General features: G+C 42.9%; 2 protein-coding genes across 3 annotated transcripts in view; both read left to right on the forward strand.

The window, feature by feature from the left end:
* Positions 1-7,237, forward strand: part of lrp2b (low density lipoprotein receptor-related protein 2b) — a 57,372-nt gene extending 50,135 nt beyond the window's left edge. The window contains exons 71-81 of the mRNA XM_035397829.1: positions 180-299; positions 383-470; positions 611-675; positions 887-1,007; positions 1,836-1,923; positions 2,565-2,702; positions 2,798-2,896; positions 2,995-3,087; positions 3,185-3,259; positions 5,625-5,696; positions 6,610-7,237. Of these exons, the coding sequence (XP_035253720.1) occupies positions 180-299; positions 383-470; positions 611-675; positions 887-1,007; positions 1,836-1,923; positions 2,565-2,702; positions 2,798-2,896; positions 2,995-3,087; positions 3,185-3,259; positions 5,625-5,696; positions 6,610-6,651 (1,001 nt within the window). The 3' untranslated portion in view covers positions 6,652-7,237. The remainder of the gene's footprint in view (positions 1-179; positions 300-382; positions 471-610; positions 676-886; positions 1,008-1,835; positions 1,924-2,564; positions 2,703-2,797; positions 2,897-2,994; positions 3,088-3,184; positions 3,260-5,624; positions 5,697-6,609) is intronic.
* Positions 7,238-14,702: 7,465 nt separating this feature from the next.
* Positions 14,703-18,016, forward strand: part of LOC118220859 (MAGUK p55 subfamily member 3-like) — a 37,317-nt gene continuing 34,003 nt past the window's right edge. For both annotated transcript variants that reach the window (XM_035405224.1, XM_035405225.1), the window contains exon 1: positions 14,703-14,889. The gene's annotated coding sequence lies outside the window, so the exon portion shown is untranslated. The remainder of the gene's footprint in view (positions 14,890-18,016) is intronic.

Consider the following 18,016-nt stretch of genomic DNA (forward strand, 5'->3'; position numbering starts at 1 on the left):
TAAATATAAACGTAGATTCATAAGTAGTAATTACGTGGTTTCTCTAGATGTTGTTGTTCAGTGTTACTACTGTTGTTATAGCCCTCATGAAGGACATTATATCGGCGTATGTACTTTCATGTGCCTGGTTGTGTGATGTAATGTGCTGTGTAGCGGACCAGCATGCTTTATGTTCGCAGTGAGGAACCCATGCAAGGGCACCTGCAGCCACCTGTGCCTGCTGAGGCCTGGGGGTTACTCGTGCGCCTGCCCTGAGGGAACCGGCTTCGTCTCAGGCAGTAACACCGATTGCGACGCAGGTACCATTTTGATCCGGTTTCGTTTCTGATTGGGTGTGAATGTTCGGTGGGATATTCACTGTCCTTTCTCCCGCTTCCGACAGGCTTCGACCCCCCACCCATCATACCTCCTCCATGTAGATGCCAGAACGGTGGAACCTGCTACTTCAGTGATAACCAGGCCCTGTGCAAGTCAGTCTATTTATTCAGAAACTACAAGCCCACTAATTCTATCTGCCCTGGTTCTTTTGTGCTCCTGTGTCAAACTGGGATTTTTAAAGAGAAAGAAGGAGGTATTATATCTAGTTCTGATGTCTTTTGTGGTATTACAGGTGTCCACCTAACTGGAGTGGAGAGTTCTGTCAGAAGGACGACTATGCAGCTCTTTCTGCTTCAGGTGTGTGCCTGTCATCCCTGAAATCATTGCTTTGGACATTAAGTTAAGCCAAAAGGTCAAACTCACCTATCCCTCTGATGGCTTTCTTAGCTTGTGCACATGTGAGAGAGGGACACACAAACACTCGCACACACACACATACACACACACGTACACACACACGCAAGCACACGTACACACACACGCATTAACTGACTGACTTTTTGTGCAGTGGGCATTGCCATCGGAGTGTCTTTGCTTCTCCTGCTGCTCGTGGGTGGCCTGGTCTTGGTCGTACAGAGGAAGGCCAAGATCCTGGAGGCACTTAATCATGTCCACATCCCCACTTTCATGTGAGTGGGCCAGCAATGCCAATACCATCAGAGTGTCTGTCATCTTATAAGCCAAAGCTTTACCTATGCTAAATTGGAACTAAACATGTACCTTATCATAATGCTTTTATGTAGATCATATCAGTATTAATTATAATTTTTATAATTAATTATTATTTTTTTGTTATAAGTAGTACAGTAGCTAGACTTATATATATATATTTGTTGTTTTTAGTAGTTGTTGTGTTCATATCAATGTTCTTATTATTTATAATATCTTTTGCAATATAGACAATATGCTTTTCTGCTTTACAAGATACCCTGACAACTCAATTGAAACATTCTTGTACACTCCTTGTGCTTTGAAAATTGCAAGTCCTTTAAAAGGTTTTACACCCACCATTTAAATTAAATTCACATTCCAATTCAATCTCTCGGGAAGATCTCAAGTGCAGTCTCTACTACATCCACCGACTGCCTTACTGGCTGAAGGATAGTGTTGCAATTTCCCATATATAATGAAAGCTGAATGTTCCTGGAAGATCACATGACAGACGTTCCTTCTAAAATAATACGGTTTTGTGATGTGATGATTCTTTACTCCTCAAGACCCTTGCTGGAGGTGAATCACATGGATAGCGCTACATAATTGTTTCCTTGATTATGCTTAAAAGAAATTTTACTCATTTAATTTCATATCCCTGCCATCCTGTTTGAATTCTTGTTCCCAGAACGCACCTCTTTGCAAAGCTGCCGTACCACATGTTCCTGACAGTGCAGTGCTTAACTCCAATGGTGGAACAGGGGTATCTGACTGCTGCTCTCTTTGGTTCATCTGCCCCTTTTTAGGAATTGGACAAGTGATTCTGCTGAGCAGCAGGACCGGCACTTCCCTCCCGGAGTACAAGTGGATGTCCACAGCCCGAGCCTCGAGAAAGTCAGTTCCTTCCTGTGTTCATGGAAGCCATCCTCTCTTAATAATTTTAATCTCAGAAAGAAATTTCAAACGAGCTTAGGAAATGCTTGAAATATCCACAAAAGCCACTGAGCCCTGAATGTGTATTATAAAGAACTAGTGTTCTGTCTGATGCATGTAACAGTGCAGACAGCGCCTTTCCATTATAAGGGACTGCATGTTATGCTGGTGATATACAGCTGCAGTGGCACATGTTGAGCAGCTGTAGCTGCTTTCTCATTCTCTGTGGATTGGACTGTATGCATGAAACTGTATCTGACTTGCCATCAGGGCCTCCTGTTATTGCTTTTTTTCTAATGAGCTGTGTTGGCCCTTTTATCTGGTTATCTCCTGGTGTTTTTTTTTCTTTTTTTCTGCTGTTTCCGGTGTTGATTTTTTGTTGTGCTGTTGTGCTGTTGTGCATGGCATTCGTTTAGACGCACATTTAAGGATGAGATCACCCCCTCTGATCTAAAGCTGAAAGAGAATAGTGAAAGACGGGCAGGGGGGGGCATAGACACTGGGCATGGTGGGCGTTGAGAAAGGGTACCAGCGCTCCCCGTGCATCTTGCGGCTGCATTCTTCTTGATGATAGCCCTCGCGCTTCCTCTCGCGCCCTGCAGCTGAACGATGTGGAGGCTGTGAAAGCGGACGAGCCCGCGGAGAGCTTCGAGAACCCGGCCTACGCGGCCGACCCCGGCAGCAGAGCCGCCCCCTTCAGCGTCGCTACGCAGGTGACCGCCATCAGCGCCGCAGCCAAGGTAACTGTCGTCCACGGAACACAGCAGATTCCGCTGCTCTGAATTTATGGCCCGGTGACGTAGGCCCTGCGCTGCTAACGGGTCTGTGGTTCCAGGAGAACTTCGTGAATCCGGCCTATGCTGCTGAGTTCAGGATGACCCCCGTACCAAACGGCATTTCTAGACCCGCCACCGCTGCCAGCATGCCTGAGAAGGTAACCATCCGTGAAAAAACCAACTGCCTTAGAATGTGTGCCTTAGGTTTGTATGACACAAGGATATTGACTCGTATTCCTTGAAATTCACATTCAAGGACACCTTTGAAAATCCCGCCTACGCTGAGGCAGCCGTGCCTGGTGGCATTACTAAGGCGTCACCCATGGCTAGCTCTGCCACCAATGATAAGGTAACCAGCCGCTGGAAATAAAAAACAACGTATTGTATAGTGTGCTTTAGTTCTGCATGGCTCAGTGTTTGTGATTTTATTTCTGCTGTGATCCCAGGAGACTTTTGAGAATCCTGCCTACGTCGCAGACAATAAAGATGTGCCATCTGAATCTGACACTGCTGCTACTGAGGTAACCGTGACAAGAAGATATTAAGATAAAGTATTCCACTGCGTGATTCGCCTTTGGAGATTTTTAGATTATGAAACTTAATATTCTGCTGGAAGTTTCTCACAGTATGCAGTGAGTGATTGCCACGGTCGTCATTACCGATATGAAAATAAAAATGTGATACTCCAGAACATTAACCGCAACCTCATAATGAAGCCCAACATTAATCTTGTTTAGTGCTGCAGGGTTATGATTTGAAGTGTTTTCTAGTCATTGGAGATAATTGAATTATTATTCTAATCAATGTATATCTCCATCTCCTCATTTGTTAAGAAATGAAATGCAATAAACAAAAGCTTTGGCTCACTAAATCTTGAAAAATGCCCCTGAGTTCTATTGTAGAATTCATAAGAGCCCCACACCCAAAAGTTTTGGCATATGGCTTCCATCAGTGAAATGGTGTTACACGCTAATGGCAGGTGTATATGCCTACTTCTACAGCCGGGTTGTCAAACCGAATTCCCAGGGGGCCGCAGTGCCTACAGGTCTTTGTGGTTTCTTTCAATCAACTGCCAATTAAGGGCTTGTGGATAGATTATTTAGCCAATCAACCAATCAGTGATCAATAAATTACTGGTGCCGAGCGCACCCTGAAAAACCAGCAGAAACTGTGGCCCCGGGACAGGAGTTTGACACCTCTGCTCTGTACTATTAAAGCTAATTAGAGATCTTTTAGAGATAATTAGAGAGTCTAACAATCAGAGCCTCTACTTTCAGGCTATTAGTGACTACTTAAATCATGGCAGCAAATCCAAAATGTAAAATGGTTCATAGGTCTATGAAAGTCAATAACTACAATTCAGAATATACAGTACTTGATATTTTGGCTATGATGAAGACTATAGCCTACCTGCAAAATCCAAGGTCTGACTGACAGTTCTTCTCTAAATAGCTTGTATACCTGTGGTGATGCTATAGAGCGAGATATATAAGACTATGGGCTCTATTTCTATCAATGTTGCGCAGCTTGTGGATGCATTCAATGGCGCGACAAGCACAGCTCAAAGCACGTGGCGCAGGTGGGAGATGGGATGGATTATGTTGAATGTATTATCAGCTAGATTCATTCATAGCCAATCAAATGACCTCTTTTCATTCCCTTTAAGAGCCATGCTCATTGCGCTGGGTGTAATGCCAATTTCCGTTGTCTACCACTGCAATAGAAGACAAGGATAACAATGTACTAATCAGGCATTTCTCCCAATAAGTTATTTTGTGGGAGGTGCAGGTTTTAACTACATAATAGAAATTTGTTCAAATTTTCTTCCGTCAGAATAAAAAAAAACATTGCCTAAACATACAATAGCATACAATGCAGGCGACTTTCTGCTTGGTTATTATTTTGTCTTCCCGGTTAGCATGACACGCGTATGAACTTTATTTTAGGTTGCTGAATGATACACCCTCCAGACAAAACAATAACTTGGCTTGTTGTTTATCTGTCTCTCTGATACTCAGCACTCCCTGCAGATGTTAAAATTTGCTTGGGAGGAGATAACTAATGCAGTTAGTGCATGCAGCTTCTGTATACAATTCTGGCAAAAAATTATGGAAACAGTGCAGTGTAGTTTTATCTATGCCCTTTCGTCTGTTGTGGTTTCTCTGAGCCAAGCTCAGTTGTTGTCTTGACCACGAGTGGTAATGACATTCTGTAATCATCAGTTATGTGAAATAAAGTATACAAGCCAAAAAACATTTTTCTGTCTTTGCACAACTATTGTCATCTAATCTAGAAAAATACTGCACATAGAAATATATGTTCAAACTGATTATAAAATTTAATTAGACTGCTCAATTATTTTGGTATGAACTTATAGGGAGGCAAAAAGGGAGGTGTAATCATTATTACTTGTTTAACACAAATGCTAATTATTGGTTTATTTTTGTTTTATGTTGATGTTACATGTATTACATATTACATTATTAAAATGCAATACCATTTCACTGATGAAGGCAATATTCTGAAATGTTTCAATCAGCGAGTGCTGATCTTTTCTGTATGTAGTCACTGGATTCTTTAGATATGCACCACTGTTCTTAACACCGCTGTGATAATATCAAAGTCAATTTCTATGTAAATGTCTTAAAGAATGGTTGCATGTTCTAGAGAAGGTTAGTATGCTGTGTGCAGAGGGTTTCATATTGGAATTGTATTATAATATTTTATTTCACCTCAGAATGTACTGCTTATGGTATGTAAAATTATAGAAACTATCTATGCATATAACTTACTGTGAAATGCACATACATATATTGTAAAATAACCTCCAGAATGCTAACAAACAATTGTATATATTACATGAAACTCTTCTTCTAATACTTTTAGGATCAGAACCAGCAAGAGAATCTCCCCCGAACTAAAGAACCCGATGGAATTTTCATAAACCCAGCGTATGAGGTGAGTCATGGGGAAGGGAAGCGAAGCATTTTATCCGAGCCCGACGCGAGCTCTCGCAATACCGCAGACGTGCCTCCGGGGGGACCGCGCGCGGGCGGGTCTTCTGAAGCGCCGTAAGCGGCGACAGATATAGCGGCGGCACAGTCGCTCACCGGCTCCAGCGCGGCATCCCTCCCCAGCTGTGATCCCTGCTCCCGGGCCAGCAGTCGCAGGCTGAGTCCTGGTGCGCGTGGCATTAAACAGAGAGAGAGAGAGAGAGAGAGAGAGAGAGAGAGAGACTGCATCCAGTGATGAATGGCCCTGCCTGAAGAGGGCCTTGATCTGCGTTGGGGAGTGCTGGGGGACCGGGGGGGTGACGGCGCTCAGCGGGGGTGAACGTGGGCAGACCTTGACGTCCCCTTGAAGGCGCGGCGGAGCGGCGGGGCGAATGACGCTCGGGAGCCCCCCCGACCGGCTGCTGAAGCACGGTGGCAGCGCGCGAACGCGGTCGCTGCTGCCAGTCCGCCTCGCTGAGCCGCCGCCGCGCTGGCAGGCCCCGCTCCGCGCCAGCCGCCCCGCTGGCTCCGCGAGCCGCGGTCTGTCGGGTCGCCATCTGCCCCCATCTGCTTCCCCGGCCGCGGCCCCCTGCTCTTTTACGACCTCGTCACCATTCGACCGCCCCCTTTATCTGGGGCTGGCTGCAACCAAAGCAAGCCGGCGAGCCTTTGTTTATGACAGGGGGGAGTGAACCGTGAATTCGGATTAAAAACAAAAAAAAAATGCCTGGCCGTAAATCAAGGACCATGTCTCGCGGTCCAGATGTCTCATACCGGCAGTCTTTGTCACATTTTGTTTGCCGTGGATTTATGTACGCTGGCTCTGTTTGCGTGCGTTGTGGAATTGTCCTTAATTGTCCGTTCTTTCTTCTTCACAGGACTCCACAATCACAGCCGGTATGGGAGAATCTACCATCTGATCACTTGTTGAAGCGACAACAGCTTCCCAGCCAAAAAATTTGACGCTATCTGGAAACTCCCATAACTTGATTGCCGCCTTCACGTACCTTCTGACTTGACCCTTTGCCTTTTGAATCGGACTTTGATGTCCCCATTGTGTGGTTGAATCGTTGACTGTTGAACTATACCTCCCCCATCCACATAATTGCATTAAGCCATTTTACATCAAATTGTGTCCATGTGAATGTTTTTTTTATGAGATGTTGCCAATTTAACCTCTTGGTGGTCTGTCTATTTGCAAGGTTGTTGTAAGGTTAGATACCGACAGAGAGGAATGGATAGAGGCCATGCAGTAGGAAAGAGGTGTGGGAGGAAAAAGAGTGTGTTGATAGATGCTGAGTTTTTGTGAAAGTATGTACATTAATGGAAAACGCAGATGGCATTTATGACTAGGCATTAGAATTTATATCATGGGCATTGCATAGAAAATGTAGTTGATCTCGTTATTGTCTCAAACTGTGCTGTAATTATACAATTAGAATTATTATAATACATTTGTAAATCAGTATTGTCAAATATGTTATTTCATTAGAAATAATCATTAATGACCTGTCCAGAGTGTATTCATTTTTCTCACCAAATGCATGCTGTGATAGGCTCCAGCCCCCCCAAACCCAAACTGTGTTTAAACAGTCTTGGATGTCGTGCCTCGAATCTGAAAAAAGAAACGTGTCTGATAGCTGTCAGGCACATTCACATCCACAAACTGAAAAGTGGTTACTGCTAATGAAAAAAATTCTGATGTCAAATAATTCATAACATGTATTAAAATTCCATCTTCAGAGGTAATAAGCATTATAATGATAACTCTCCTCAAGGGGAAAATACGAGGGCCCCATAGCTTAAAACACACAGACAGTGTGCTCTCCAACAACGTTAGTCTGATTCTCATCATATTTGGCATCCATGATCTACAGCATGTCCCTGTGTTAAATTGCAAAGGAAATTTTAATGTGTCCAAAGATGGGCGGCAGACAACAATTTTCATTTAACCAAAATGGCTGACCATGCCCAAATTATTGCGTACAGATTTAAGATTATTGCAACAATACTTCAGGGATGATAGAAACCCATATTATGGATGAGCTTGCACTGGCATGTGCAGGCTATTGCATTTATGGGGTACCGTACCACTTCAAAATAACAATTTTTAAATAAGTACTACAGATGTAGCCTTACATTCAATACACACCAAAAGAGTAATGGATCATATATGGATGAGATTTATAGTCCATGACAAAGTACCCCCCACAGCGAGTGCTGCATTAGCACCAAAATAAATGTGATGCCTATACATCTCCATACATGAGGGGATTAAGAAAATATTTGTTAATTTGAAAAAAAAACAAAAAAAAAACATTTCCTGCAGTACACATACTATAGAGTTTGCATACACATTTCCATGTCAGTTCAATTTCAATTTGTGCATTGATCATCACATAAGATAAAGTCTATTGAATTTATAATAAAATCTGTGCATATAGAAGTATTACGAATGAGGTCCCTGGAGAGTTTCCTGGGAGCATGCCAGGTGGAGCCTTCAACATCTCTACTAATGATAGAGACTGAACCATCCAATGAAACCTCCAGAACAGACAAGCTTCTTTTCTCTCTTTTCAACATTAGGGTACCCAATCCTTCTGGAGTATATCTCTTCTATTGATATTTCATCTACAGAATAATACATCATTGCAATGCTTATATTATTCCCAAGGCTGTATTTTGAAAGGAGGCATATTAAAAATTGATTTTTTTTTGCCTTTTTTTGTTTTGGGGACACCCTTTTTGTTTTTACTCTACGGACATTGGTTTTTATATGAATTCTTTTGAAGATGATGCTAAATTAGTTAACAGAGCATGAAACAAAAATGTCATTGAAAATATTTAACTATTTAAGTCAGCTCTTTTCTCGGTTTGCAAATGCTCAAATTCATCAAAATAATTTTACAATCAGCCCGACTTTCCTCATAAAGATTTTTTTATTGAGCCATTACTCATTTGTAGATAGAAGCATGCATGTAGAGAGGGTGTTATGTCAACACAGAAGTTACGCACTTATTATTTCAGTCTTTGGGGTTGTTTGTCCTGACTCAAAATTCAAAGCGGATTGAGCAGGCAAAATATCTGTTTTCCTTTTTTCACTTTCAAAATGATCATATGAAGTGAGTATGATTTTTGTTTCCCTGAGTAATTTTGACCTGCATTCAATACAGCTCACCGCCTTGTCGGAGGATTGGCTTTCCCTGGCTTAAGATCGATGGGGTGCTTCACAGCCTTGCCATTCAGATCCATTCATCGGAATTGCCTTAGGTGGGAAACAGGGAAACAATTCAATATCTATTGAGCAACATGCAACCCGAGCCCAGCAACTGCCTTAAAGAACTTCACCCCGAACACTCAGGAGCTCTGGGTCAGTCATGTTGTGGGACAGACCATTCGAAGATATGAACGGGTTATTGTGTAGCTATGACAATGACAAAAAATTCGGACAGCCATGTGTTCATCAGACCGACAAACCTTTCTTTTAACCTGCACTCACCTACACGATTATGCTCTTGCTCAGGTCTAAGTATCTATTTGAAAGACAAAACTCCACAGGTATAACAGATGAGTCAGAGGATTCTGAGAGAGGAGATCACCACCCACTAGTCAACTAATCCCCTACAAGCAAACACTGGAAACAAATTATACATGATGATAGATTGCCTCTGAATGTGATAACAGAATTAATGTGAATAAGAATAAATATTGCAGCAGTGCACTGAAGCCCATGTTGAATAAGGATGCTACCTGCAAGTCTCTCTCCCTCCATCTTTCCCTCCCTCTCTCTCTCCCTCCATCGCTACCTTCCTCTCTCCTTCCCCCACTGGTGCGGTTGTCATTTATTTTTATTTATGCAACACTGCAAAACCCTGCATTAAATTCAATTAGAAAATTTCAAGCAACATGAATGTTCAGAGGTTGTGTGCTTATTGGCTGCCCACCAGCATTTTTAAAGTTTCGATCTAATGGTGCAAAGGTGGTGGTGTGAGAGTGATGCAGGGGATTTAAAAAATATTCCATTGGCTAAAAGCAGTACTGATGATTCTAACAATTATTATAATATATCAAATCTACAAAGGTCTGCATTTCATCTAAGCTCTTTCAGGCATTAACCAAATCATAAAGAGCAAGTGTACATATAATTCCCGCTCCACCTCTGAATTTCACCATGGGTATTCCTCCAAAACAATTTCCCCCGTTAGTATACAGTATATATTCCTGTCTCACGTTGTGTTTACCACTAGGAACTTGAACATGTCTGATCATCAGCAGAGGTGTGCTTCCCTCTACTCCACAGTGTTTTGATGTGAGGACAAGGGTGTCCTCAAGGACCATTCAGTATTCTTTTTGAAAAGGAGCATGTGATCATGAAAAATGTAGTGCATTAACGAGCCCTCGTTAGAATTCCTTCCTCTGCTTAATGGACAGTCGGGGGGAAGGGACCCCCCATAGATGTAAATCCTGTCTTAGAAGTTAGTAGTTAAGGACCTTTCTGAGTGGCACTCAACCTTGAATAAAGATGTACGCGTGTATGTTGCAGTTTTGAAGTGGGCTTGACAGAGAAGCCACCGCAAACCATTTCTCTTTCGCAGCTAAATTCATTGGCTGTCCACTTCTTGTTCTTACATTTTATTTACTTTCTCATTCAATGGGGAAGGACGTATCAGAAGTGACATATAATGTTTAGAATTTATTTTTCAGGGACACTTATCATGTCAATTTTTAAATAAAGGGCATTGTTTAAAAAATTCAAGCTCCCTGTTCACTCCTCCTTTCAAATACAGTGGTCCATGTTTCCATCCCTCCTCTCCCACACCAACTCGTTATACACACACAAGATGGCCTTTTTTCATGTAGATGAGTGCTGTCTTTCTGTACAGGAACTAGAATTGACGGAGGACTCGGCAGCACTGAGACAGACTTGTAAATCCAATCTTACATTCTAAATTGGGAAGAAAATGAAAAAAAGGAAAATGGTGAAAAAACTGATGGACTGGCTTGCAGATATTCATGGAAGACCTGACAGATGGACTCCCTCGAAAGAAAGAAAGCAAAAAGACCTAAAGTTCTAGTAAAACGGAGTAGGGGGTGACGATGTGCGGGAGGGGGAACTGAATTTGTGTTGGCTTGGGACTGAGCGGCTGGCTCCCATTTGACAGCTTTATGAGCATCGGGACAAAGGCAAAGCCTAAGGCCCCGCTTTCTGGAGGAGATCTGGCTGAGATTGATGGTGGCCATTGACACAGAAGTCACTGAACCATTCTGAGGTGTTAATATTGCTTTTCAACCTTCAGACTATTCCACAGGCACTTCGTGCACAAGCAGAATTTCACCTGCTCCTTGTGTACCAGAGGGGAATCTCTTCGTTTCGCCTTATTTAGTAAATTGGTCGTGATATCGAGTTATCGTAAACAGTATCATTTGAATATACAGGACATTATCCAGTTGCTGCTGTTACTAAATGTAATCCTCATTTTAAGAAGCAATTCAAATTTGGCCCTGTACTCTATGTTTATCTAAGATGTTTTCTTTTCTAAAATCTTTTCTCAATGCACACGGTGGCTGCCAGAAATTTTCCTGTAAAAACTAGGTCAATGATAGCAGATGGCAAGTGCAAGAGATAATGCTGGTTTGGTGATTGCCCTATGATATGATTTAATATAATGGTACAGAGGACAGGCCTTTTTTTTTGTTTCCATTAAATAAATTATCATCCATTGTATAAACACTGTAATTTAAGATTTAATTTCTGGGTGTTTTACATTATAGCTTCCCAGCATATAGATTATAAATCTGGCAGAATGGGCACACGGTATATCTTTTTCATTATATTTCTGAACCAAATTCACAAAACAGGAAGCAGAATGTAACATGCTTCAGTGTTAAGGCTGCAGCTGTCACCCCAAGTCATTCTGTCTACTGGGGCAGCAGTGTCCCACACTGGGCAGGCAACCAGAAGATCGAAGGTTATCTGGTTTAGTCTTTGAGTCACCTAACATGAATTGCCTCAGAAAATATCCAGCTATATAAATGAATAAAATATAAACAATCCATTATCCAAGCTGCCCTAGATAGAGCATGTTGGCAAATTAAAAATAAAACAGATTATGGATCTTTTCTCTGGAACTCTGCTCACATTTACTTAAATCCTTCCTTGTGTGTTGTCAATATCCTCAGTTATGTCCCTTTACAGATTTGAAGACATGTGCCAAGGCTTAATGCATGCAAGAGTGAAGAACCACATCGATAACCTGAAGGCTCTGCACAGCTGTATGAACAGCTAGATTCCAAGCTGGTATACATGTTTTTCTTTCTTGTCTTTCTTATAATAAAGTGTTCATATAGAAACATGCAAAAATACTCCACCAACCTGACAAAATAAACAAAATGTAAATTAAAAAAATTATAAAAATATATAACCTTAAATAAAATACTGTTTTAAGATGTATTAGACTGAACGAACTATAATTACTTCAATATTGCGTGCATTTTGATTAATATTGCTTCTCAATATGAAGCTTTTTAGCAGGTTCTTCAGCAAGAATTAATTGGCTTTATGATTCAATTTGAATAGAAAAAGATTTATGTAGAATCATGATTAAATGTTAGACGCTATCTTCTGAATCTAACATTCTGTTTATTCATATGTGTCTTACGTACAAATTTGAAAATAGTTGCATCTTTGAGTGTCAACAGGAAAATAGTGTACTGTCTTAGAAAACGTGCTGCTGCCTGTCTTGACCAGAGCTCCCTTGAAAAAGTGATTTTTAATCTCAATGGGACCTTCCCTAGTTAAATAAAGGTTTAAATAATTTTTTTTTTAAAACAAAACAAAACAAAACAAAAACAAACATGATAAGTAACTTTCTGATATACACACCAGCAAAAAATCCGTCACTTGCATATTTAAATTCAAGTGGTAAATGTTTAGTTTGTTTGGGGCTAAGCTGTGCTTTATAATGCAATGATTTAATGCATCAAGGGATTTTGTCAACATTAGCCTTTTTCATAGACCTGAGAAAATATAAAACAAGAAAAATAGTTTATATAGGCACAGCATTCATTTAAACATGCTAAATGGACAGGCAGTCATGCGCACAATCACATAGACAGATGTTCATAATGTAATGGCTGAACTGCAACAGGAAGATGTAGTACGATCTATTACTGTATATGGTCCATCAAAATCCTCTCCAGAGGGCTGAACATTATAATCTGAAAGACTGCTATTTTGAGCAGATGGTAAAACCTACACTGCCTATATGTCCAGAAGAAAAGCATTAAGCAGTCTGGGCTCTACATTTCCAATGACTCTGAATATTGTATTAAAGGCAGAGGTCATTACTGTAGCCTGTCCCTGCCTGCAGTTTGGCATGTATACTGCTGTGATTGGTTAAAATCACAAATCTTCCAGATAAATTAAATAGTCTTGGCCCTGAGTGAATATGCCATTGTACATAATATTCTGGATTTGGATGCTGAGCCCGATAACCAGAATTTGAAGGTTGACAGTAAAAAAACTCAGATAAGGTCACTATGAAGGTTTTACAGGGGAATGGTAGGTATGCACAGGGATGTATAAATGGTAGAACACAGGAATTATTTTTGCATTGCAGTGTGCATTTTTTGACCTTTTCAATGAATTCTATATTCCAAAGAATTATTTGACACTCCTGAAATATATAAATGTGGCCTATAAATGAAATTCATAAAGGTGCATTGTCTTCGGTCCATATGATTTTTAAAGGTTATTCTCCTCAGATTAGACAGAGTGTGACAATACAGTGACAGATATTTGTAATAAGTCATTTAGTCCAAATAATACAGAAGCTAGATTTGATCATTTTGGTAAATAATTGTGGTTAAAATATTAACATTCCTTTGCATAAAAAAAAAAAAAAAACATTAAATCCTGTCAATATGCTCATATATCTCTCAAACATGGCACCAATTTACGAAATCCATTCCATTTTGAAAGGGTCAACAGATCTCTGATTCAATTAGTACCGCCGATTCGAGGCTTTCTCTCCCCAGGAGCACGGCCTTTGTTCTGATTAATGAGCCCGTGTGGAAACAGGACTCCTGCGGTCCTCCTTGAAACCTTTGCGTCCTCTGAAGCCCGAGAGCAGCTGCTCCGCTACAGCCGGATAATGAGAGGAGGAGGAGGACTATGCTCAATAGTCAACTCTTTACTATGGCTCTGACAGAATGGATCACACAACCACGCCCACGTTCTCTTGGACAGCTACCATCTACACACACTGTGCTCTACACACACGATGATCACACACACATGCACTCTCCCTCTCTTGCAGACACATGCCTCCTTCCTTTCCCTGTGTGCACGTGCGTGTGTGTGTGTGCGTGTGTGTGTGCGCACAGAACGCATTTGTGCATGGTCCATTTGGTAGCACAGACGTCCCTGGGGAATGAAAACACAGTACAAAGGCACTCACAACAGCCCACAGCCCTGTTTACCTCCCCGGTGTGGCGGGCTCATGGATCTGACAGCTTTGTTTCCTCATCATTATACAGTACATGGTTTGTCAGAGGACAGCAGGACCACAATCACAACAGAGCAGAGGAGCTTTGCCATTTTTGTCTGTTATATGTCTGAACATCAATCAAACCAAGGCCTGTCAAGTACATGCCTTTAACCGGAGCGCAGAAAGAGAGCAAGGATGGAGGGAGGAAAGGAGGTATGGCAATAGATGAGCGGAGAGGTGGATGGGTGTGTGCATTTGAAACCTGCACTACGGGAACTGTGGAGGAGGGAAGCAGGAGTGATGCTGGTGGGGAGGGAGTGAACTGCTCGCGTGACAACATCGAGCGATCGATCTGCGTGTATTTCTACACAGATAACGTCTGTGAGTTCAAACAAAAAATGTCCATTCACAATCAGTGAGGAAGACAGTGGGGGGGGGGAGCGGGAGAGAGAGAGAGAGAGAGAGGGAGGTAGAGCACGGGGGAGGGAGAAGGGGGAGGGAGAGCAAAATAGAGCAAGCGAGAGGCAGAGGGAGAGAGAGAGAGAGAGAGCGAGAGAGAAAGGAGGAGGCAGCGACGGCGGGCTTGCACAGAAGCGAGACGAGGAATTAGGTGCAGGCTTGGAGGAATCAGGCGGCCACCATCGGAAACCAAAGATCACAGAAATTAAGGTAGGGACGGCGTTTGCGTTCGCAAAATTCGGTTGATAATCCAGCAGGCTCGCGGAGCCACAGAGCCGGAGGGGGAAGGAGGAGGAGAAGAAGGGGGGCAGAAGATTTAGAGGATTGAGGGATTGGGCTTTTTTTCTGGGCTGCTCATTGGACGGCGCGTGCCAGAGCGCTGCAGGAGAACCGAGCAGCAGCGGAAGGCAGAGGATGCTGCGCTTCTTGGTGTAAGCGATGGATCTGGGTCCTCGCACAGTCTGCGTACGGTTCTTCATGTAGGCTCTTGCCCGTGCCGTTGAATGTGGCTGCGCACTATTGTGGTGAGGAGGCAGGGAGTCAGAGAATATTGCAGGACCGCGTGCGTCGTGAGTGTGGTGTTTTAACGAGGAGTGACTGTCCCCCCCCCACCCCCCCACCCCTCTGCCTCTCACTACTCCTTTGATTCTGCAGATTTGCTGTGCACGCGTGTCAATGTGTGGGTACATCTCCCTCTGAGTTTGTGTTAATGTGTATGCGTGTGTACATATGTGCGCCTGACTGTGTGCACGTGTGTCTGTGTGTGTGCGGGAGCCTTGCTTGTCATGTGTGTCGGTGCTCTCGTCTCATAGCCACAGCCGGAGCTGTAAAAGTTGCATTAATTAGCGCAGCGGGTCTGTGAGCAGATGAAAGCAGGGGTTTGAGGAGTTGACTGCTTGATGAGGCCGAATGAAGCACTTCGCGAAGCCTGCGTACGACAGAACCCGGGTCTCAGCATGGGAACGACTGAGCGCCACAATTTGGGTACCCACAGAAAAGCACAGCAGCTGCCTGCGTTTGCTTTCTCTGGCTCCTCAGGCGCTGATATGGATGGGGGGAGCGTGGGGAGGGGGAGTGGGGAGGGGAGTGTTTTTGTGCATTTCCCTTACGTGGCTCCAGTCATGTCCTCAGGGCTCCAGGCTTCTGTTTAATCCTCAACTTTTCCCAACGTGGTGCAGGCCAGTGGGACAGCACCTACTCGCCCCCTGTTCTATGTAAAATTTAATTCAGCTTCAGGGGCGACCATTCCCTCACATAGCTCTGATCTAGTTGTGCTGGCACAGCCCTACGGAGTTTGCTGTCTTGTTTATTATTGTAGTATCAAGGTGACAAAATGATTATAGCAAGGATGAGAACTGCACATGCATATTTATGAATCTGCAAAACAGTTTATTAAAAAATCATCAATGTAAAAAAAAACATCCCTAAATAAATGTTTTGCAATGTGATGCAACTAAATCTGTAACCATGGGGATGGAAGCAATGGAAAAAAGAGACATTCCATTTATTTGGCAGGCACTTTTATCTGAAGTGACGTACAATAATTGGATACCGAAAGGTCATCGGAGAGACATGGGCTATCGGAAAATTCAGATTTTGAGCCTTTGAGGGATATTCAAAGTTTAACCTACAACAGCATCAGAGGACCAAATGGAGGTGTGGTTGCCAGCTCTCGGCAGTAGGGGAATTTTGGAGGGAGGCGGAAATTTTTCTTTATGCTCAAACCCCCCACCACAGAGTCCAGGTGCGCTTGAGTGACTGAGTCATACAAAGACTTTCAATGTAACTGGGCTCGAGTCATTTCTGACACATCATGCACAATACAGGTCCTACTCGTACATGATGAGGTTAGGAGACTCTGGAAGCTGTTGCAGGATAAACATATCTGTTAAAGAGACCTTGTCTCTCGTCCAGGGGACTTCTCTGAATGGCAGATGAGCGACTTCCCTCGATTCACTGTAAAACAGCAGGGCTTGTTTGTGGCAATGGGAGACTGAAATCTCACAAACCCCATAATGTGTGGAGCGACCATGGGCTGTCAGTGAATAGTCGAATGCTTGCAAATACTGAAAGATCAATTATAATCAGTAAGACAGGGTTTGTGAAGCCTCATTTTCACCTTGCCGGGCTGAGCCGACAGCACGAGTTAAATGGGCCACATATAATCCCGACCTAGGGGTGGTAGAAGGAATATCCTCTAACCATGACTGAGGCGCTGCATCCAGAATCTGCCAAAGGCCCAATCTGATAATCTCTCACCAGTTGTTGTTCATCAGGAAGTGATTTGGGGAGTGGATGTGGGGATTGCTGATGGGAAGCAGAGGGTTTAAGATAGTTGAGGTCAGGGTCATCATCTCATTTAGTCAAGTGTGTGATTTCTGTTGGAACCAGCGTGATTTCATCAGGCACCAGGATTAGAGCTGAAACCTCAGACCTGACCAGTGTAAGGGTTGGATTTAAAGCATGCGCAGCCACTTTTAACCTACGTAGCCCAGGGCTCTTTCGAATGTCTGGTCCATGCCTTGCTTGCCAATGGATCAGAGAAGTCAACCAAGCACAACTGATGAAACCATTAGTCCTCCACACTAACAGGCAAGAGTACTCAGCCAATCACGGCTGACTAAATGGTCAGTCTGCCGCTCCAATGGGCCACTACTGAGAACCCCAATTATGTGCAAGCATTGTTTGATTTTGTGTTTGAGTTTGCATTGCCATTGGAGCTATCATGGGAAATCTATATGGGTCCTGATTTGAGATGTATGCTGCGAGATATAATCATTTCTGCAGGCCAGGTTCACAGTCTTTTTTTGTTGTTGTTGCATGTTTCACTGGAATCATGTCTGCTGTATGGAAAGAGAAGATCTATATTGTATATTGCAGAATCCATCATGTTAGTTATTTGAAATATCTCCGCATTGATTGAGATGGCCATGTCCATATCGCTTGATGAAAACATAGGCTGTGGAAAAATAATGACAATGAAATACGATGCAGCAATAACTGACAGGAGGAAAGAGCACTGGCTTTGGAATGAGATTTCTCTCCTTTCTCCAGACCCTCCCACGACTGTTAGATTGAGGGTGCCATTAATCCCTGTGTTAATGAAACAGCAGGCAGTTATCCACAGGGCCTTGTCTGATCCAGTGGGCTCTCCATCCTACATTTTGATTTAAATTGAACGCAACCCAATGACCATGCCAATCATCAATGTAGCTACATATTTAGACTATAGCAGTGGTTCTAAAATTTGGTCCTGGGGGACTGCTGTGTAGGCTGGGGCCTGGAATTCATGCTTCATGACATGCGTAGTTATTTCTGACAACGAGGCTAAAGAGGG

Source organism: Anguilla anguilla, chromosome 2 (assembly GCF_013347855.1).
Source record: "Anguilla anguilla isolate fAngAng1 chromosome 2, fAngAng1.pri, whole genome shotgun sequence".
In the NCBI taxonomy this organism is placed as follows: Eukaryota; Metazoa; Chordata; class Actinopteri; order Anguilliformes; family Anguillidae; genus Anguilla; species Anguilla anguilla.